At 39.6% G+C, this 22,599-nt stretch overlaps 1 protein-coding gene across 2 annotated transcripts in view; it reads right to left on the bottom strand.

The window, feature by feature from the left end:
• Positions 1-491: 491 nt before the first annotated feature.
• The window catches only part of INPP5F (inositol polyphosphate-5-phosphatase F), a 38,373-nt gene continuing 16,265 nt past the window's right edge, over positions 492-22,599 (bottom strand). For both annotated transcript variants that reach the window (XM_081912632.1, XM_081912633.1), the window contains exons 3-20: positions 19,839-19,975; positions 19,320-19,448; positions 16,846-17,013; positions 16,589-16,645; positions 15,519-15,717; positions 14,039-14,218; positions 12,897-12,964; positions 11,921-12,045; positions 11,238-11,315; positions 9,205-9,325; positions 8,737-8,865; positions 7,338-7,455; positions 6,598-6,796; positions 5,261-5,332; positions 5,048-5,121; positions 4,474-4,602; positions 3,643-3,730; positions 492-3,181 (exon numbers count right to left, since the gene is read on the bottom strand). In XM_081912632.1, the coding sequence (XP_081768758.1) occupies positions 2,026-3,181; positions 3,643-3,730; positions 4,474-4,602; positions 5,048-5,121; positions 5,261-5,332; positions 6,598-6,796; positions 7,338-7,455; positions 8,737-8,865; positions 9,205-9,325; positions 11,238-11,315; positions 11,921-12,045; positions 12,897-12,964; positions 14,039-14,218; positions 15,519-15,717; positions 16,589-16,645; positions 16,846-17,013; positions 19,320-19,448; positions 19,839-19,975 (3,227 nt within the window). In that variant the 3' untranslated portion in view covers positions 492-2,025. The remainder of the gene's footprint in view (positions 3,182-3,642; positions 3,731-4,473; positions 4,603-5,047; positions 5,122-5,260; positions 5,333-6,597; positions 6,797-7,337; positions 7,456-8,736; positions 8,866-9,204; positions 9,326-11,237; positions 11,316-11,920; positions 12,046-12,896; positions 12,965-14,038; positions 14,219-15,518; positions 15,718-16,588; positions 16,646-16,845; positions 17,014-19,319; positions 19,449-19,838; positions 19,976-22,599) is intronic.

Below are 22,599 nucleotides of genomic sequence, written 5' to 3'. Positions count from 1 at the left end.
GCAGCCATTTCCAGCAAAAACCATGGAGGAAGAGAGGGAGGTAAGATAAATCGTGGAGCAGCAGAGATCAGACAAATCAGTTTTTCCTTTGACTTTTGCTGATTCGCTGCAGCAATTTCAGGCAGACACCACAGGAGGGAGGGAAAGAGGGAGGGAACAGACAAATTACAAATTAGGAATGTTCCCATTGGAAATAATGGAAATCATTGGCTTATTACTCACCTAGCAAACGATTTCCTAGGAACACATTGTGTCCAGAAAGTGGGGCCTCTGTGTCTTCTCTGGCATAGTTTAAGTGATCATCTGTCAAATGCTTCAACTTTAACTATAGTCGACATAAACCATGATTTAGCATAATGTGTACACCGAACCAAAGGCAGATACTGAATACGGAGTCAGTTTCAGACCAACAGTGGGGAGAGGCTGTATCCATTCAGCAACTCAAGAACTAAAAAGGATCTCAGCATTTCAAACACTTACACCAAAATGCATACTATTAGTATTTTTTATTAAAATATTTTATATAGGTCTCCCACGTTAAAACAATACAATATTATTTTAAATATACCCACAAATTTATACAGACACTCCAAAAAAAGGAATACACATTACAGTAATAAGAAATAAATAACAAAAAGGGAACAGTATCAAAAGTATTAGACAAGGACAATCAGGTTAAGGTGATGATCACTTCTGTTATAGCAGAGATATTCAAAGACATCATACCACCATTATGACACTCGTTAACTGCTTAGAACAGTACATGCAGTCTAGCTATAGTACACATGTACTAACATACAGAGACCCTGGCTCTAGAATGAGGACTAGTGAGGCTATGAAGCTTAGCAGAATCCAATGTTGTTTCTGCTGCTACATTCTACTATAGAACATCAGTCACAAGACCCCTCCGGGAAATAACAGAATGAGCTATATAGGAAATTACTTCTTACACATCAGGTTTTTGGAATCAGATTCCCGGGAAAACGTTTAGATGCGGCCTCATTCCCCACCAGTACTGTGACAAAGCCAGAATTGGTCTCACAACTGATTACAACTACAACTGTTTCGAAACACTTTGCATTAATTGGATTTTAAATATCAGCAGTATGATTTTATGGATGAGTATGTTTTAGATTATGTCCTTTTTGGTGCTTTCGTGCTTATTTAGGCAATTGTCTCCTCATATGAACACATTAGCACATACCTGACATTCAGCATTTTTTTTTTAGTTAGACCTTTGTTTTTCCTCAAAAAGAAAATAAAGGCTGCAGCCTAAGAGTAGGGTGTCAAGTTTCACTACAGAAGACACATAATAGTTTGCAGACACACCGTAGGTTTTTTTAAAAGATTATTTATTGTAAGAAAAACCTTTTCAGCAGCTGCCCTGCAAGCTTTTACTCATTACTATATTATTGATTGCTCCTAGATACCATAGTTATAAATTAACAGAGGTAGGAAGAAGCAAGGAATCCATGGGAGAGGAAGGAGAGTAAACCACCCCCCACAGGCATAGGTATTTAAGTCCTTCCTCTGCAGAGACCACCTCCCTTAGGAATGCAACTAGAACGACAAGAAAACAAATTTAAAAATATAAATAAAAAAAGTTAGTCTGAAAAATAAATAGAATGTCATCTGTGAGTAAAATAGTTCACTGGTACAGTGCAAGATTAATAAGGTTGACAGGTGTTCAGTACCACCCCCTTCTACATAAATCAGAAGGCCTATAGAAACTGGTCTCAAAAGATAACTGTGCAATTGATCACACAAACTTAACATGCACATCAACCACTGGTGTATGAGCTACCTGTTTAGTAGTTTTACCTTCACCAGCTCAGCTGCCTGAGGATAATTCTGAAACCTGTTCAGAACCCAATTAGCATCTCCCAAAACTTTCTGTAAACATAGTTACTGGCATTTTTTTGATACCAATACTTAGTGGCAGTTGGTTCACCCCCTCCCCTCAAGGGGCCGTTACAAACCATTTGTTTAGCAATATGTACAACTTAAATCTGAAGTGTGTGCTCTCTAGATCTGAATTATCCGCGTCTGACACTGCGTGAACATTTCTCTCAGTTCATTTTGCTGAATTTCATTTACGGATTCTGGTTCAGCTGGGCTTTTCTGGACTTTAGCCACCGCAAAGCTGATTCCTTGGGTCAAACCAGCTTGTGTAATATTAGCCACCTGAACCATAGAGCTGCGAATCTTTGCAAAAGGAGAGACTGCCCTACTGCCATTACTCTCTGCTGGTGAAGGTGTCATATGAAACCCTGACCCAGCTTCCAGTACACTGGATGAGGAGCCTGGAGTATTATGAGACTTAGCATTTTCTACTGCTAAGAATTGTGATCCTGACTCTGAAAATGGTACATCCAATTTAGATGGTCTGGAAGGAGCCTCAACAGCTGTTCCCAAGCAAGATTCAGTTTTCTTAGAAGCGTTATTGCTAATGCGATCCAACTCTTGCTGAGCTTCTTGAGAATTCATCTCTGTTTCTGAAACACTTGTCATCTTAGTTTGAGCATCCTGCACAAATCTGTGGCAGTAGGCATCAATTGGCTTAGTGAACTCTATTACAGCATTGTCTGTGGCAGGAGTTTCCTGGGGTCCTTTCCCTTCCGATTCAGACTTGTTAGTTTGGTCTTCATAGTGTGTCACGTGGATTTCTGAAGGAACAGGAATGCTAATGTTGATGTCAGTGCTACTTATAGACTGGGACCGACTGCCGAGCCGAGGAGCAGAGGCGATGATACCACAACTGGGCAGAACATAATCTATCTGTCCCACGTTCTCCAAGGAGTCCATGAACTGCTGGTCATCATCAGATTTGGAATTGGTAAGGTACTCATCAGAATGGAATGAATCATTATCTGAGGAGATCTCAATGTCAGATTCTACGTTGGCTTTAGCATCTGCCATGGGATTTTCCATGGTTTCAAGACTACTGTCAGATTTCCAAAGATTCACTTTCAAGTTCGGCTTTAAGAAGTTGACTTTCATTTCAGGCTTCGTAAAGTTCCCCAACTTTCTCAGGTTGCTCATGTTTACATTGGATTTGGTTTGCTTCACTTTCTGATTAAGAGATGAGAACTTGCTCATCAAATAGTTTTTTCCTTGGGCTAGGGAGCCTCTGTTTTGGGATCTAATACCAATGATGTCCTCATGGGGTTTGCTGCTTTTCCTGCAGAATTAAGAAGATCAGTAACTTCCTCTGATAAACATACATTCAGATATACTTTCAACACATTGCTTAATATTCAGATACATTCTAATGAATATTTTTTTGTTTAGTGAGACATAAATACAGCACTAGCTTCTGCATACTTTTCTCCTAGATAGCTAGGCATTGACCGTCATCTTCCTTCCCTGCACCCAAAGCCCCTTGAAGAGAGAACACTCCTTGTAGACTTGCTCCCCCAACCTCATTCAGCACGTGTGGTTTTTTTAAAAAAAACCTAATGACACACCCCTCTCCTGAGGGGCACAGTATTAAAAACTTGTAGATGGGTACTGTAATACTTGTATGCATGTGCAGATAAGCTCTTAGTTACTAATTGTCAGTAGACAGCTGCTTTAAGCAACCAGTACAAGTATTATGATTCAAGAGATTTGGGACTCCCCAAGGGAAGAGTATTAACTCACCTCTCCAGTTTCTTCTCAATAATAGCTACATCTAACCCCATGGCTTGTTTTGTGATTCGCAGCATCTCCGCAATGCACTGAAGAGTATCTGAAATGCACGTTATTTGTCCATTAAAGCCATGAATAGAGCATATTCTCTCTTACTACTTCCGTTTTGTGAAAACTGAGTGTGTAGATGCTTCGGTGAAGCTTTTCTATTGGTCTGACTTTTAACCTGGCAAGTGAGCCATTTAGCATAAAGCAATGTGAAATGAGAGACGCCCATCATTCTGTAACTGGCACATTAATGCAGCCATATAGCTGAACACAAGCATAAAAGAATGAGGACTATTCCTAGTTGTTGACTGGATAAAGTATTATCCCCTCTTAAATGTATCTTTAAATGCAGGTCTGCTTCATTCACATACAAAGCAGGTGGAGTGGGTGTCACTGAAAGAGCCAAAGGAGAACAACATAAATGCAAGGGAAGCTTCTCTTCCACCCTGCAGTCTGTCCCTCCTCCTCCTTTTCCCCCAGATATTGAAGGGAGCAAAGCTGGGAGAACACCATAGCTTGGGCCTTAAAGGAGTTGGCATCTATAATTCATGTTGATTAATTCAATTGATTGACTAAAAAACCAGGCTCTGAAATGTGGAGTGTTGAGTTTTTCTGCTCAGGTTCTTGAAAAATAGCAATTTCCTTTCCTTCTTGTTCTCAGTGAACCTATTTTGTTCAATTCAACTCAATTGTTCAGCTCAATTCTTATAATTAAGTTCTACTTTCTATATGCAGTGGTCAGACTTGGGGAAAGTGGTTTACCTCTCTTCTAAAAACTTTGTAGAAGTGTGTTACCTTTTCCATCCTCTTCAGGGTTGCGCATCACTGCTCTAAGAGTATGGAAATATCCACTTGTGTCTTTGTATTTATAATGGAGCCTCATGCACGAGAACTTGGGCTTCCCAAAGAGAGTTGGTTCGGGACCTTTACAAAAAGCATGAATGTTTTTAGAAATAAAGAACATAACTTTCTAAATAACACTTCTGAACCTTTCAGCTCTTTTCCAAAGCAGCCATTCTACTTTATTACATCACTGGGAGAAGTGTAACAGTGAGACCACCCTCTGCTGACTTAGCTGAGATCAACTGCCCTCCTAGAATGGTCCTCTGCTGTTCTATTATGTAAATGCATTATATATAAGGACATAGTTGGTACAATGGATTTACTTGTTTTGCCTTTTGTATTGCGCCTCTTGCATTGCTATTGTTGACAACATGTGGGGGCATATAAATGTAGCAAATCCTGGGTACCCAACATATAGAAGAGACTGTTATTCATTCATGTGTTTTCAATGATTGTGACAAATAGCTTAAGTTTAGGCAAGAAATGAGGAGAGAACAGCTAAAATTCAACAACTTTGAGGTCTTACCTATTTCTATTCTTTCCAAATCTTCAAGGCTCAGCCTTTGGTATTGATTTACTTTATCTACTTCATCATCATAACTAGACAAAAAGACATCAATGCCCAGAGTTAGATCTGGATTGAATCACACCTGAATCCTATTACAATGCAATAAAAAAGTAGCAAAGATGTTCTGATATCTTTGTTTTCAATGTGTAAAGTAGAAAGAATCTTACTTACTAGGCTACATAGTATGCTGAGTTAGAAAGCAGAAGGAGGACATCCACATCTTTATGAGTAGCATCCGCAAGGCTAAACAAAAATGAACAGCGTATTTTACACAGGATGACATGAAAATTTCACAGCACTTTTCTGAAGCCTTTTACACCCTGCAACTAGTATGGAGTCAATCATTAGTAATGACAACAACAACCATGTTTACTAATGCCTTGCTTCATATAGTCTGTCAATAAAACCTAGAAATCCTTCTCTTCTTCAAAATTTTGTTTTGCTGTATATTTCAAAGTAAATTACTGTTCTGAGGTACCATAGTAACACTCTCAGGGAGTTGTAGCATAGGTGTAGTAACATCCTGAATGATCCAACCACCCACATGGCTAGTTTTAGATATTACCATGGCAGCATTTATTATAGGGATTTTTCCCCACCTTCAAAACAAGTTCCCAGGGGAGTTCCAAGTCAGAAAATACAACAACAAATGCAGCAAACCAATTTAAAACAAAACATACAGAATAATGACAGAAGCAGAAGCTCCCTCAATGTAAGAAGTGGGAGACATGCTATGTGATCTGATGGTGAATTTGGGGTGACCCAATGCAAAGATCCTGAGGATCCATATGGATCCGTGCTTTGTAACCACGTTTTAAGTGGGGAGGGAAGGAAAAACACAGAAGGGAAAAGGAGCACGAGAGGGGTGTGAAGAGAAGCAGCTGCGCTAAGAATGCAGGAGAGGGGTTTAACGGGAGGGAGGAAAGGAAGGCAAAAGTTTCCCCCCACCCACCCAAGCCAGCCCCCCCCCTCTCTCTCTCTCTCCCACCTGCATGTTTTCCGGCTGCTTGCGAGTCCCTAGAAAGCATTAGAGCACGGAGAGGAATTAGAAGGAAGGACGTGATCCTTTCCTTTCCCCTCAGCTTGCCTGGAGGGCAGGGGATTTGCCTGCTCTTTGTTCTGTTTGAGCAAACACAGCAACGAAACAGAAGAGGGTGGGCAGTAAGACCCTGAGGCAGAATGCAGGAAAGCAGCAGCTTCCTCTCTTCAGGCTTCCCTCCTCCATGGCACGCAATTTGATTTCTGCCTGATTTTTGCCCCTGCGCTCACGCCAGTCGGCTCCAGGGACCACACATTCGCTCAATAACACGCACAGACATTTCCCCTTACTTTTTAGGAGAAAAAATCTGCGTGTTATAGAGAGAAAAATACAGTACTTGAAAAACATTTAAGACTCAACTCTTCCCCAGTCCCCACTGTATCCCTCCACCACCTTATTACACATTTGGTCACTGTAAAAGATGCCATGGTACTTTAAGATCTATATAACCATAGAACATTCTGCATACCTTGGGTCACAGTCAATAAGTGCCCAACCACCATGGAATTTTTCATCATCTGGTAATAGTAACTTCATGTAACTTTGCAATAACTGGCTAATCAGTTCCTGATGACTTCTCAAGTTCTCCTTGTGCAGCGCTTCATGTTCTTTCTCTTTTGTGAATATGGAATAAAGATCCTCTGTCACAGGAATGCCCTGCATTAAATCTAGACAGACACAAAAAAACAAAAAAAACCACTGAATGCATAATGAAGGTATAACAATATCAATGCATAACAGGAATAAAGCTGGCGGTAAGTTACTAAATGGACTGCTTTGATTAAGTTATACCTCTGACTATTGGGATTTAGGTATTTTGAAATTCTTAACCAAGACCTAATTCTTAAGCAAGAGCTAAGCAATGCTCAAGTTACAAGGGGCATGCCTTCATTATCTTTAGGAGACAAGTGGATTTTACTATGAGTCTTCCCTGCCTTTTCCACCATGATTCAAGACTGAAGTATTAAAAAAAAAAAAATCACTGATTACAAATGGAGAGAGTTTTATTGCCAAATCTTCTAGAAAGCTCAGCTAAAATGAGTCAGTCTTGTTCATACTTTTAAAAATAACAAGATTTTGACCTATTTAGTGGTAGAAAACACAGACCCAAACATCTTTAACATTTCAAAGAAACCAACATGAAAAGAAAATTCAACAGATACATAGTAGACAATAATTCAGTACGGAAATTGACTGAAACTATCTTACCAATGACTGCCTGCCTATAAGCATCCCTGAAGCGGTTTAAGTAGTATCTATTTGCAGAGTTAACACCATCTTTCATGACTCCTGCCAGCTTCCTTTCACCAGTTCTTGTGAAGTCACCCTATTGCACAAAACACATCTTTGAATACTCAATGCACTAGTTATTCATATGAGAGACATCTTAAGTAACATTAACTTTCCACTGCTTTAAGAAACGCATCTTTCAGAAGCAGAGAGTTACATCTCTTTTTTTTAAAAAAAAGTACTCCTGTACGTTTAAATAGCACTTATTTAAGAGTCACCATTTGAAATATGTCCCTTTTCTATAAAACATATCTGCAGATTCTAAACACGAGATCTGTATTGGGGTTTCTCAAAAAGTGGGCCAGGAATCGCTTTTAGGTGGGCCTCAGTGTTTCAGTCTGCACAATCCCTCCTCACTTGCCTATCCCACCCCACTAGCTGGTTGGATCAATACCAACATCAGCGACCCTTCGCATGCTGAGTAACAGTGCTTGGGAGACACAGAAGTTCATGAGATGGGGGAAGAGGAATGGAAGGTTTCTGAGGGAGGGGGAAAGCCAGAAGAGGTGTTGCAGGAAACTTTTAACATAAAAGGTTAATGATTTATTATCACAATCATCATTACTGTTAAACAAACTGGAAAGCGAAAAGAGGATAATGGAGGAAAGCTCTTATAGGAGAAAATAAAGCATAAGAAGATCAGGGAAAAGGCTGAATGAGACAGGCAGCTGGGTGGGTGGTGAATAGCAAGCAAACTAAATGTGAAGGGAGGATAGCAGAAGAAATCACCGGAGACAGGTGTGGGTGGGAAGGGGAAATACCTTTCTACTTAGACCCCTCTGGATCAACAAATTCTGCCTTACACGGGAAGGCTGACTCATGATACCTCAAGAGCAAACGCCTGTAATTAGCTGGAGGAAAGCTGAGCTATGGAATTTTTTCCTACAAAGAAAATGCTGTAATAAAGAACTTAGCAATTTCAAAGATCGACTGGCTTGCCAGAAAATGCCTGGAACTTCCATCTGATTAATTCCAACCTCTGCCTCAATCTGCCACTATTTTGTAACAGGCTCTGCCCCTGCACTGCAGTTTTTTTGACTGCTGGGCCTCAGTAATTTTCAGCTGTCTCCAGCTGGCCACATTGGTAGAAAGTTGGAGAACCCCTGATCTATACTATTAACAGTGAAATCTATGGACGGGATTCACCTAACCAGCCCAGTCAGCAGAAGTCCTGTACATTAAGAAAGATGTGATGTGTTAAACCAAAACAATAAGCTCCTGTATAAACCTTGTAAACTATTCCTGCTATAAGTTCAGTTAACAAAACTGAAAAGAATTACCCTAAGAGTTATTTTTACTTGAAGTGAAATGTTTTTACCTTTAAAGCTGCTGTTCCCGCATATTGTCTGCTTATGGCATCACCATTGTTAGCCCATATAATCTGGTAGATCCGATTGCATTTCATTGGCAGTGGTTGTTCCGGTGGCATCACACCCAACTTCTTCAACTGGAATTTAATTTTATTGTTATTACTAAGTGCCATTCTTTCGTCTTTTTTTACTCTAGGAGTATAGGGCTGAAGCTACAGAAAGCAAGTTTATTCCATTTGTCTCTTAACCACTGAAACCTTGTTCTCCAAACACCGGACAAAAATTTGAATTTGCATCTATTACTTGTGCAACCATGGCAAGGGTAATAACTACTGTTCTCCACTAAGATCATGCTTTACATTAGAAGAATTATTCTGAAGCAATTTAAATATGAATAGACTATGCACACATTTCATACTAGTCTAATTGACATAGTTCTCATTAATAAAGGTTTTTGTAAACTGAAGTTGCAATACCTGCTGTTCCATAACTATACGGGCCACGGCAGCTTGGACAACGTTGGTTCGATCCAGGCAATCCATACAGTTAACTCGGAAAATCCCTTCCTGCTTACAAATCACTCCAGCTTGGTCCACCCTTGCAAAAAGTGAAGAAGTAAAATATTAGAAGGCTTAAAGTGAAAAAAATCCTACATCCCTCGGTGTAGAAAAAAATTCATTTTCCCTAAACCACCCCACCCATCCGAATGATGGGTGGGATGGCAGAATTAAATTCTGCATTGTCTGAGTGCCTGCACAGCCAAAGTAGTGGGATTTAATCCTTGCCCCAAGTGTGGCAAGGGCTGTCTTAAAGTCCCTCCCCTCTTCCATTCTGCTGGTCTTGCACCTGGCTCCTTTAGTTCTCTTGTGTTTTCCCTTGTCCAGCTTGAGGGGACTAGATCAGCTTTTTTTTATAATAATTTTTATTAACCAACCAATCAAATCAAATCACATCACATGAATTACAAAGCCGAATTTTAAATTTTTGTTGGAGGTACGCATATTTCAAGTTCCGAAGGGGATTCCAATCATCTTCTTGCTGCTGCGTTAATGTCCACAAATCTGTCCAAATAATGTTCAGCTTTAGGCCCTCTCCTCCTTCTCTTCTCATAGTTACAGAGGCCTTTGCAAACAGCATGCTTTCTTTCCCCTTCTCTCCTATTTCCTGAGGAAGGCTGTCTCAGGGTGGCTTGAGATGAGAAGAAGAATAGGGGAGAGGAGAAACTACCCCCAGTATTTTACAGGTATCGCTGCACTTCTTACAGGCGCACTGCAGGACATATCACTGCTCACTAGAGAAGCCCCTTTTTAGTGGATCTGCAAGAAGCAGGGTTTCTCTTGATTGCCACGATGCTTGCAATAGCAGTGTTTGCTGTCTTAAAACAGAAATCCCGTTAAGGATATGGAACATGGAGCCAAAAAGCTTCCCCACCCCTGTCACAGGGGAAACAATGAACATTACTCTCAAGAAACTAATTTCTTGTCCTTCAAAAAGGGCACCTAAACATTACCCATTCTGTGTGAGGTAACTGTATTATCACTGATGAGATGCCATCATTTTATTAACCTGAGCTTTAAATACTGTCCAAACCTCTCCTAATTAATTTTATTAACACTATTATATGCTGCCTTTAAGAGTCAAAAGCCTTCTAAGGAAACTTCCCATAAAATATATAACATGAGTAACAAAAACATCCAAACAGTAACTAAAATAACCACTGATGAAACCAACCTCAGTAATTATGCCTAAATATCCAGTTCAGTAATTATGGTTAAGAACTATTTAATTCAGCAGCCCAATAAAGCCCATTTAAGAAAATGTGACAAAGAACAAAGAAGACTTCAGGCCTGCAGCAATGGAGTCCTGATGTTCTCTAATTGGCAGTATGTTCCACAAATGTAGGGTCACCACTGAGAAAATCTCTGTCCTATATGCCTTCAAGCTTAATTTTTCTCCCGGCAGAGACATAAATAAGGCTTCAGCTGGTGAAAAGTGTGGGCAACTTAGTTCCACACCATTCAAAGGTTATTAGGACCTGCACTTTCAAATGGGACAGAAATGTACCAGCAACTGGTGAAATATAGGTTCCATTTGATCTGATCACCTGACCCCATCATTACTAGGGCAGCCAGATTTCCAAACTGTATTTAAATGCAGCCCAAATGGAATGAATTAACATAGTCCAGACTGGGCATTACTAGGTGCAATGATAACTGAGAAAAGGCTTATCCTCTCCAAATGTTCACCAGTTGTGAACATAAGATGGTAAAAAGCACCCTGGCCATTTCTACTAACCAAGCATTCCCAGTTAGCAGCCGGCCCAGAAGAACTGTACACTGGGTACTTCGAGGGATATACAAGCTCATCTTGGACCAGTTGTAAATCACCGGCCAAAATAATCTACCCTATCAAGCAGCGTGTGTATCATTACAAGGGGGCAAGTGGCATGCAATCATTTATGTAAAATTTATTTTCTGTTTCAGAGTGAAATTAACATGCTAATACTAACCAGCACCACTTCACATCAGTGATTATGTCCGAAATGGCATCTGTCAATGTTTGAACATTTTCAAACTTCATTCCACGGCTAAAAGGTACAAAGAAAATATAACTTACTGATTTATTTTTCTTTTTTTCAACACAGGAACATGAAAATTCATCGGAGAGATGCTTATATAATAATGGTCAGTACAATTCTACATAGGTGTATTAAAAATAACACATAATTTAATACGACCATGGGAGATGCAGATAAGGAATTGTGCAGGTCATTGTTTGAAGAGTAAGATTAAAAGTTCCACTGAATTTTTACTCTTAGAGGAATGCAGTACTGTATATTTTATATCAAACGAAATCTGGAAAAAATAATCCTTATGGAGATTTTTAAAAAGCATTTTCTAGTATCTGTCACAGACAAATCAACTTGAATAGCTATGCACATGCCCCAAATCCTGACTCACTCTCTGACATCAGTATGTATGAACACATACAAGAAAATACTCACCTAAACATTTTTATAAAGACAATATTTCAAAATGACAGTTTACAAAGATGTTGAAAACATTCACAGAGGCATAACTTAGCTCTGGAAAACACCTGCCATACTATACCAGCTTACAAGAAACATGGAATGTAATGGAATGATTTAGCATTTTTGTATTAAATTGCTATAAGACATTTTGACAGACTTACCAGTGTTCATGGAAGTCAAATGAAACGTATGTAAGACTTGGATTGTTGTACATTAAAACTTGTTTAAGATAAGAATCACCAATAATTTTTTCTCGTCCAGCTTGGTCCACCAAGTTAATGATAATCTGTTAAAAGTTTTCAAAATAAAAATGCAAACAAGTACATAAGACAAATGAAATCTAACAGGTATATACAAGGGGCAAATATGTCTAGTCTAGGAGAAGTTATAGGTGACTGCTGTGTGCTTTCTCAATAAGTGCTAGAAGCTCCCTCAGAAACTGTGTCCTCTAGAGTGCCATCAATTAATTGCATGTAATCCAATATTATGGGCTAATTATGGTTGAAAAGTTGCTTTTCTCCTAGCTCTCCAACATTCAGGATTAGGATAAAAAGAGTTCGCATACACAAATGCACAGAAACTTGCCAAGGCAGCAACAATAGTTAGGATGCTCTCTGGCATACAGCTGCTGTTTGGTCCTAAGCATGTCACCTTATATGGTTGTAATTGTTGTTCCAATGGTTGGAACTGCGAGAAGCCAAGTTACAGGGAACCAAGCGGAGGGCCTTCTCAGTAGTGGCACCCACCCTGTGGAACGCCCTCCCACCAGATGTCAAACAGAACAACAACTACCAGACTTTTAGAAGACATCTGAAGGCAGCCCTGTTTAGGGAAGCTTTTAATGTTTGACAGACTATTGTATTTTAATATTTTGTTGGAAGCCGCCCAGAGTGGCTGGCAAAACCCAACCAGATGGGCGGGGTATTTATTTTTATTTTTATTTTATTTTATTTTGATGATGATGATGATTATCTTTATTATTATTATCATCATCATCATCAACAACAACAACAGGAACAGCTTTCAATATGAAATGCAACCATTTAGTTCTGTTCTTCATAAGTTAAAAGATACACATCACCATTACAATAGTTCCAAACTTTTAATATATGATCTTGTAATAATTTGGAAACCCACCTGTTTTGTATAAATTTTCAACTGTTCTTCAAAATGTGCACGGAAATATGGAACAGTTTCTTTTTCACCTGCAAAAAAAATACCTTGTTAAGGAAGCTTGGGAGATGAAATGGGCACGTTTAAAATATTCAAACAGGGCCACGTTGGAAGTAGGTGCATGGAGGAGTCTGTGGAAAGAAATTCATAGGAAAGAGAAAATTACCGCTAAGAGACGAGTGTGGGCAATTCTGGAGAATAAATGAATTTCAGAGCATTTTTCCATAGGAACTATTTCTTCCAGTTCTGTACCACTCCAGAACAGAACTGCAGCCTGATATCCCATCTAACGCTGCAGCTTGCTATTATCCCAACCATCTTCACTACCAGGTGAACAGGTACATCTAATTCACTAAAAGAAACTCCTGGGGAGATGTACCTTTCTAATACATTTGGAAATACTTAAACTGACACTCGGCACTATTTTAAGTATTATCCTCCTCAAATGTCAGGTGAATGCAAGAATGTAATTTCATCTTTACTTTGCTTGAAAAACTGTGCTTTAGGGGGGAGGTGTGGTAAAGCAACATTCTGCGGTAGAGTACAACTCAGGTTCAATCTCTGGCATTCTCAACTTGATTATGGATGCTCTCAGCTGATCTAACTTAACAGCCACATTCAAGACTTTCAGGCTTTTGATCTGATTCCATATAAAGTGATCTGTGCAAGTTTCAAGATGCCATCAGAAATTTAGTTTGCAGAGTGGTTGCTTCCATAGAAGGATGTCAAACAAAGGGTTGTAGGTTTACGTTATTAAATTAATATACCATTCTTTATGTGTACCTGGAACATCGCTGTTCCCCTGCCACCCTTAAGAACTCAAAAAAGTTTCATCTGTGTAGTTTGGTTTACAGTGTTCACACAACACATCCAAGGGGCACTTGTCCCTTTGGGAATTGTCCCTCTGCCAATTGAGTGTCAAATAATGTGAGCAGCAGCTTGCTATATCCTGGAGTATGGAGATAACAGCAATGAAAATACTCCAGGTACATGTGAAGGAACGAAAGTGACTACCTTTACTACGACCTGAAACATAGCTATAAATATTTAAGTCTATCAAACGCTGTAGTAAGAGCATAAATCACTCTTAAGGTACCAATGCTTACATTTGTCCAGTCGTGGCCGGGGATTGTATCTGTAACCAACCTGACTCCAGAACACAGGCACTGAGCCTCTCGTCTGAACGAAAGAGAGGGTGTGGTTATGGACGTGAATCAATTGTTCTGTCTCCACATAATTTGCCACATTCCCATTTTTATCAACGCCTCTCCGTTTGTAACGCATTCCTTTAAAAAACAAGAACAAAGAATTCTAAGGAAGGATATAGCAAGCCTATGAATAGTATTTGCTAGAGTAATTTCCAGCTGTTAAATGCTACTCCGTTATAGCAAAAGAATGAAGAGATCAAAAATGTCAAATCAAAAGTCAAACTGGTATCAGTAGATTAAATTAGTCCTACGGCAGATATTTGGGGGTGGGGGGAATTAGATGGCTGAAATCAATTTATAAATTCAGAAGACTACAGTGAATCTTATGTAGTTTATTTAGTTTATGTATTTTATTTTATGTAGCCAGTTTTATTTTAAAAACAGCTTATTTTCGTCACAATGAATACACAGGGCTATGAAAACTAATTCCTTTGGGGGGGGCAGGGGTGTGGCATATATTCAAGGTGGGATTCACCTAGCAAACCCCATCAGCAGAAGTCATGTGCAAGGACTTCTACCTGAACAATGGGGCTTCCCCCCGACTCCTCCCCCTTCATACCTTGAAATTGGCTCATAGGAGGGAACCCCCAGAATAGCATGCAGTGGGACAGAGGAAGGATTGTTCTGTCTGGCAATGCTTGCACAGATGGAACAACTGGAAGAGTATGATGATGAATTCCACCCTCAGTGTTTATTACCATTTCTGATTTATATGGCGATGGCAAGCCCTGCAAAGCAGTTGGAAAAGTTATTCTTGCCAGCCACACAGGTTAACAGTAAGAGAATTCAATTAGAAATGTGCATGTTTCTGCATATTAAATAATTGTTGATAACTTTAGGATCCAAGCCAATAGCTTTGTTAAGTTAATAAGGATGTCCACATAAGGAAAGTTTCCTCTCCCCTGTGCTCCCTGCAAAAAAGGCTTTGGGGGTAGCACAGGATAGTGTGGAGGAGAAAGGAAAGTTTTTCTCCCATGAATGTCCTTTGCCTTATGATTCAAGTCTTTCTTTCCCCTTTTACACAAAAACTAGCACAGAAGAATGAAAGTAATGTAGTTTTATATCATTATCCCAAACCAGACAGGTATCCATGGTCAATGTAATTCAGGATCAATGTAATTGGAAAGCAAACCTGTGAAAAATGCATAACTTTAATCCCATCAAAATAAATATTATTAGCACTACTACATGGTGAAAGGAATAAAAGAGAGCAATACCGTTTTCTGGGTACAGTCATCTGGGGGGTGGGGGAAGGCATGGAGTATCAGCTGAACATCATTTTTGAAAAAAGAATCTTGTGCAACTTTTTCAAGTTCTTGATTCAATCAATATTTTTCTATTATTAAACAGTCCATGAAAGCTATCATAGCAACTTTACCAGCTCTATGGCGACTTCGGCGTGAGATAAGGGCCACAAGAAAACATGGGTGAATATCATCCACGCAGACTGGCTCTTGAGGTGGTGTCTCAGGACTGCTTTTCTCTTCATCTGATGCTTCATTATAATTAACTACAAGCTCTTCAATCTGAACAAATCCCTGGATGACTGGGATAATCCAAAAATCCACTTCAGATTTCTACAAAGTTAAAAAGAAATGAAGTACAAATGGATGGAGCAACTCCCATAGGAGGAAAGGTTGCAGCATTTAGGACTTTTTCGGTTTGGAGAAAATGTGAGATGATAGAAATTTATAAGGCATGGAGAAAGTGGATATATATTTCATCCCTCTATCGTAACCCTAGAACTCATGAAATTCCAGTGAAGCTAATTGTTGGAAGGATTTAGGGTGAATAAAAGGAAGTTCTTCTTCACACTCGTTCCTACAATAGGTAATAATGGCCACCAAATTTGAATGGCTTTAAAATACGTTTAGGCAAATTAATGGAGGTAAAAGCTAGCAATGGCTACAGGCCTTGATGGCTATGCTCTGCCTCCGTAATCAGAGGCAGCACACTTCTGGATGCTAGAAACTGCAAGAGGGGACCATGCTCTTATGCTCAGGTCCTACATGCAAGCTTCCTATAGGCATCAGATCGGTCCCTGTGACAACAGAATGATGGAGTAGATGGGCCACTGGCAAAGGCACCAGCTCCAGGGGCCCCTGCATTGTTCAAGCCAAATGCAGAGCCGAGAACAGAGCGACGTCAGGACATTGTGTGCCCTCCCCCTCAATGTTCTTCCGAAGATGGCACCTCTGGTCACTGGCCTGAACAAGTAGGCTCTTCCTATGGTCTGATGAATATGTCATTTTATGCATTTTCCCCTTCCACACTAGGTTTCTACATTTTTATTACAGAATTATATATATTGCAGAAAGTTAGAATGAGACCCATGAAGCCTGACAAATCTCCTTACTAATCAATTTGATTAAGAAGTAAAAACAAGTAGAACAGCTTTCTACGCAGAGGTTCTAAACAAAATACATATTCATAGCAAACATTACTCACACCAATATTGATCAAGTCTTCTAGCATGTGTTTGTTCCAAAAAAATCTATCATCAACCTGAAAATGAAATTAAGATGTAAATATTTTCCATCTGAAAATCAGAGAACAATGCAAACTCACCCTTATCAGAACACAAACCAACAGGAAACAATTCGTGTTTCTTGGTTTTACAGATAAATGAATAAGATCAGATACATGCACATAGGAATCCAAGTGTTCGTTCAAAACACTGATAATGTTTCAACAGACAACCTTACCTTCTTCCAGAGTGGCAAGTTAGCCTTCTCACATGCACTTTGCCTTTGCACGGAGTTTGTTAGGTTATAAGTCAAACTGTAATAAAAAGAATCCGAGTCCATAAACATTTTGAATAGTTCTTCCAGCAGCCGCCTCTCCAGTCTCTCTTTCTCTTTACTTTCTTTAACCTGTGAAACAGCAAAATATTAGGCTGACTGGGGAAATGTTACTTTGATTAATTTTATATCCAAATATATACTATTAAACAACTTTTACAAATTCCAGCCCAGCAAGATCTCCCAACCTTCGACCTTTGTCCTCATCAAGCAAATGGGTCAGCCATAGAAGTTAACTACAAATTTAAGGTCTTGCTTCTTCAGGTCACATAGATTGGAAGATACATACAGTGGTACCTCAGGTTAAGTACTTAATTCGTTCCAGAGGTCCGTTCTTAACCTGAAACTGTTCTTAACCTGAAGCACCACTTTCACTAATGGGGCCTCCTGCTGCCGCCGCCCCGCCGGAACACGATTTCTGTTCTCATCCTGAAGCAAAGTTCTTAACCTGAAGTACTATTTCTGGTTTAGAGTCTGTAACCTGAAGCGTATGTAACCTGAAGCGTATGTAACCCAAAGTACCACTGTATAGGGTATTATGTCATTTTAGATTTCAAGTAGGAGAGAGATTTAGAATACAGTGGTACCTCCGGTTGCAAACGAGATCCACTCTGGAGCTCCGGCCCGATCCCAAGGTTTTCGCAACCCGAGGATCACTGTTGTACGCATGCACGCGGCAGTAGACCACTTCTGCACATGCGCGCACGGCAAAACCTGGTCGAATTCTTCTAGGTTTGCTGCTTTCGCAACCTGAAGTTTACGTTACCCGAGGATAAAGTAACCCGAGATGCTACTGTCTTTGATAGGCCTTCCCTATCAACGTGACTGCCCATTTTCCAATGTAGCAGAAGTTGCTCAGGCACCATACACAATATACTGTATTCCTCTATTTTGATGCATGGAAGGAGATAAAAAGATCAGACCACATCATATGTTACAAAACACTTCATGTTCTACAGCGAGATTTTATCTTCTAAAAAGCAAATGGTTCAGTACAGAGTGTACCTTTCACAGATGGAAGAGTCTAAGAGGTAGCATAGGAAAAAATGTCTATCCACTTTCCTCAAACCACAAATAATTTTTAATAAATCTTTATTATGTTCTTCCTTAGTCCCTCTGCCATCCCTAAACTAAACAGTCCCAAATGTTTTAGCCTCTTTATGAACAAAAAGTGCTTTAGTTCCTTTAACCCAGAGCTTTCCAAACTGTGTGTCAAGACATGTTAGTGTGTTGGCTGCAGTCTGTACGTGTGTCGCACAAACACTCCCCATGCTCCTCCTGGGGCTGGAAAAGGATTTAACCTCCAGTTTGCTAGTAAAACTGCATTAGAGTATTGTGAAAGGATGCAAAACTGAATCAGTGTCACAAAATGATGCATGTCTAAAAAGTGTGTCACCAACATGAAAAGTTTGGAAAGCTCTGCTTTAGCCATTATGGTTGTCCTTTTGACAAAGTGGGAACATTACATATTTGTTCTGCTGGGACAGGCATAAATGCTGCCAACAAAGACAAGACAGCAATTCCAGCAAGAAGGAAACCTAAGCCTGGGGGAGTTGGGATGAGTAAAAGGTCATTGGCATGGATATACTGGAAGATGAGCATGAAGACGTACGAGGTGCCAAAGACCTGGAACGAAATTGTGCTGAATATGAAAGCAGACAGGAAGCTGTCATAAGGATGTAAGGAACTATGTCATAGTATGAATGATGAAAGATGAATAGTGGGTGCAGAATTCTAGGCTAGAGGTAGAGAACCTGCGGCCTTCCAGATGTTGCTGGACTACAACACCCATTATCCCTGAGCACTGGTCATGCTGTCTGGGATGCTGGGTTCCCCACTCCTGTTCTAGACAGAGGAGAAGACTGCAGCAGTGGAAGCTGGGCACAAGCAGAACACGGCCCAAATGGAAGAGACATGTTTTTGAAATGCTGACAAATGTTTGCAATGCCATATGACTCAGTAAAGGACTGAATATGCTCAAAGGAGAGAGAAATCAAAAATGTCCAAGGTTTTCTGCCCCATCAATAGATGGATGGTGAAGTTGTCAAATAAATAAGAACAATACAGGACAAGAGAAAGGCTTTGGAAAAGAAAGGAAGAGGAAGTCCTATCTGAAGGAGCAGAAGTGCACTGCACAAGTGGGATGCCATAACTGGATATCACCTGCAGGGTGAAATGCAAAACAGAGGGGCCAGGGATGCTTATTTAGAATGAGTAGCAGATTTGATTGGCAGGAAACCATAAAAAGCTACTTTGCGGAAAAAGTACAGAATACATACATGCATACATACATACATACATACATACAAACAAATACAAATAGTTTTTATAGCACTCCACAAGGAAAAGACATTTTGAAAGCCCACAGAAATCCCTACCTTCTTTTTATTAGAAGCAGAAACATTTGATTTAATCTGAGTGAAGGTCTTGAGCAGAAATTTAGAGTCATCTGGAGACTGGGTAATCTTCTCTGGTTTGTTTATTCCAAAATGATGTTTTTTACAGAGCTGAAAAGAAAATATCAAGTTAATATAAAGCTTAAAGAAACAATATTCTATTCCATATGTCCTATCAAATGAATGTTAAATAAATTATCTTTTATTTAAGCATGTGGTTTAGGTATGAATATGTGCATATTCTTATCTATCTATCTATTTTCAGGATATTTATATGCAGATTTTCATGTATGCTTCAAAGCAGCTAATGAAGGTTATTAACAATAAAATTAAAAATACAAATTCAGCAAGGCGGCAGATAACAGAAGAAATCCCAAAGTTCAAACTTTTAAAAACACCATCCAATTAAGAGCCTCAGATAACATCGAAGCCCTAGTTTTGCATATAAGCACTCATCTTATCAACTGCTAGATTTCAAAGTATTCCGAGTGTTAAAGTTACCTCCAGTTCCAGATCCTGAGGTTCTGCTTCAGAGAGTGGTACTGCTGCAATCTTTGTTACTTTGCATATTTCATGATCTCCTGGAAGCTTGCCAACCACGACTTTTTGGCGAATTAGAATCAACCACCAAGGCAAATCTGAAACAAATCCAAATCTATTAGTATGGCATTTTCCATTTCCAAGTATCCATTTTCACAGAGTTAGGCAGCAACCCTTCAAACTAACTTTCCTCACCATTGAGCCATCTCAGTTAAAACACAATACAATCATTCTGGTACTGGGGGTCTGAAAACAATGCTTGCAAACTGCAGAATGGCGTCAGAATATAGTATTCATATCTGTGGCTCTTTTCCATGCAACAACAAACGGTAGAATAGCTGGCACTTATCATGAAGTGCAGCGCCATCCAGTAGTCCCCTCTCCCTAACCCAGGAACAAAACATTTCCATAACAGACAGTAGCATGGTTTCACAACAAATTTGGTGGCTTTCTTCAGCTACAAAACACTCATGCATATACTTCCTGTACTCAAAGCATTGTTCAGTTATGCGAAAAGGGAGAGAGGCACTACTAATCCTGACTGTGTGCAGACCCTTATTTAAACAAGTGAATGTGCCCCCACTATGTATGGTGGCTTCAAGAAACCAAAGGCTCTTGTAGAATGCTATTGTTGAAAATGAATACTTAAAATATTGTTTTTTCTATTTACAAACATTTGACTTCACAATTTCCCCTCCTCCCAAGGTTAGATATAGGAAATCAATCCATTTTAGTGGAAAGATTTCTTGCTGACAAAACTATAGAATACTGTAATAAGATTAGTAACAAAATAGAAACTGCTTGTGTTTTTACTAACTAAAGAATAGTCATGCAATTTTCTAGAATTGTGTGTCATGATACAAAGGCTTCCTTTGCTAATAATAAAATGCATTTTGTCTGCAAAAACAAATCTGAAACAGAAGGTTTCTTGGTTCCTTCTAAAGGAGGGGGGAGATTGTAAGGTTACACATTCAGATTTTCAGCAGGGTGAAACAGCTTCCATCAATTTGAAACAGAACTGCTTGAACACTAAAAAGGTGTCACAAAGAAAGTAATGCTTTAACAGCAAAATCTGTGATGAAAACCTTCAGTGCAAGCTATTCTCTAGGGACATTATATAACCATAGCCTCCATAAGACACTTTAGAGATAGCATAGAAACTTTGGTGTGCTATTCTGCCCATCAGGAACACCCTGCCTGCCATTTCTGCAAAACCAAGATTAAAGAAGCAGCAGTACAAACCTCAAGAGAATGGAAACATAGAATTGGTTTTTAATTTTAAGAACCAAAGGGTCTCCAAATACTGACATTTAAAAAATATGTATACATAAATACATGATACCACAGGAAAGGGGGATTATATGGTATCATACAATACATTGTGGGGAAACAGGCTCCCAAAACTATGATAGAAAACATTTGCAACACGATAACAAAACGAAACAAAGACTCCTTCTACCCACAAACCAGCAGCTAAAAATAAAAACGTAAAGACCGACACCTCCAGATAATACCCAGGTCATTGTTCACACTTTAGCCTGCTGTGGCTTTTGCTGACTATGCAGCACTCAACCACCACCTCCTGTGTGTGGTGTGTACAGGCCAGCACAGCAACAGACACCCCTGTCTCTAGTCCCTGGCAACAGTCGTTTTAAATTTTCACAGCTGGTGCTCAAACCAATTTTTGCTGCTGGGCCTAGTATCCTCACAGCATGCTTTTAAGACACAGTTGGATGAGGGGAGAATCATTTTTAAATGAATTAGAAGGATGGGAGACAACAGTTCTCTCGCTTTCTCTCTCTCATCACTAACAATGCCCAGGAAGTAAACAAAACTAGCCTAGCAACTCTTTTCCTGGTCTGTTGGCAGCCCTCATTTTAATAGAATCAAATATATACAGATCACAGCCACAAGAAGCAAGCAGCATTCTGTCCTGGGAAGCACCAAGGCAAACAGGAACTGAAGTTCAGTGGCATAAATGCATTCAGAACTCTGTCTCAACGACTGAACTCAATAATCTGTAAAAGTGTTCTAAAGACCACATACAAGTACTTCTAAGCCATCCTTCATTGTGATAGTAATCATGCAACACAGAACTGTAGAGTTGGAAGAGAACCTGAGAAACATCTACCGGTAGTCCAACCCTTTGCAATGCATGAATAGGCAGCCATGCCATACAGGGATTAAACCTGCAACCTGGATAGATTAAAATGAATGTCTGAACAGCAAGAAGAGAGTTCTCTTAAATAGGATTCCATGTAGGTTCAAGTGCTTCTGCTTGTCATAAATATTCCAGTGAAATATGGACTTGATGGCTAAGACAGGCAAGACTATTAAAATATCTGACGTTACAGTCTTGATCACTTTTTAATTTTGAATTCCTACATCTATAACAGCTCAGTCAGTAGAGTATGAGACTCTCTGGGTCATTAATCTCTGGGTCATTACTTCGAGTCTACATTCCTACATTGCACTGCAGGGGGGCTGGACAAGATGATTATCATGGTCACTTCCAACTCTACAATTCTATAAAATTTTCAGCCGTCAAATCTTAGTCAAATATTTCAGGTCAATTGCCGCTAAGCACAGAGCAACTAATGAGCAAACCAAAAACTACAATGTCTCCATATGTGCCATTCCCATTTATTCTAGCCTTAATGAGTTCACAGATCCGTTAAGTCTGTAAGGGAGTATGACTCTGGTTGTCAATCACCCGTTTCTA

The sequence above is a fragment of the Podarcis melisellensis genome (assembly GCF_964234715.1).
Source record: "Podarcis melisellensis genome assembly, chromosome: 5".
Taxonomy (NCBI): Eukaryota; Metazoa; Chordata; class Lepidosauria; order Squamata; family Lacertidae; genus Podarcis; species Podarcis melisellensis.
The sequence above is the reverse complement of the archived record's forward strand: the minus strand, read 5'-3'. Positions and strand labels throughout refer to the sequence as shown.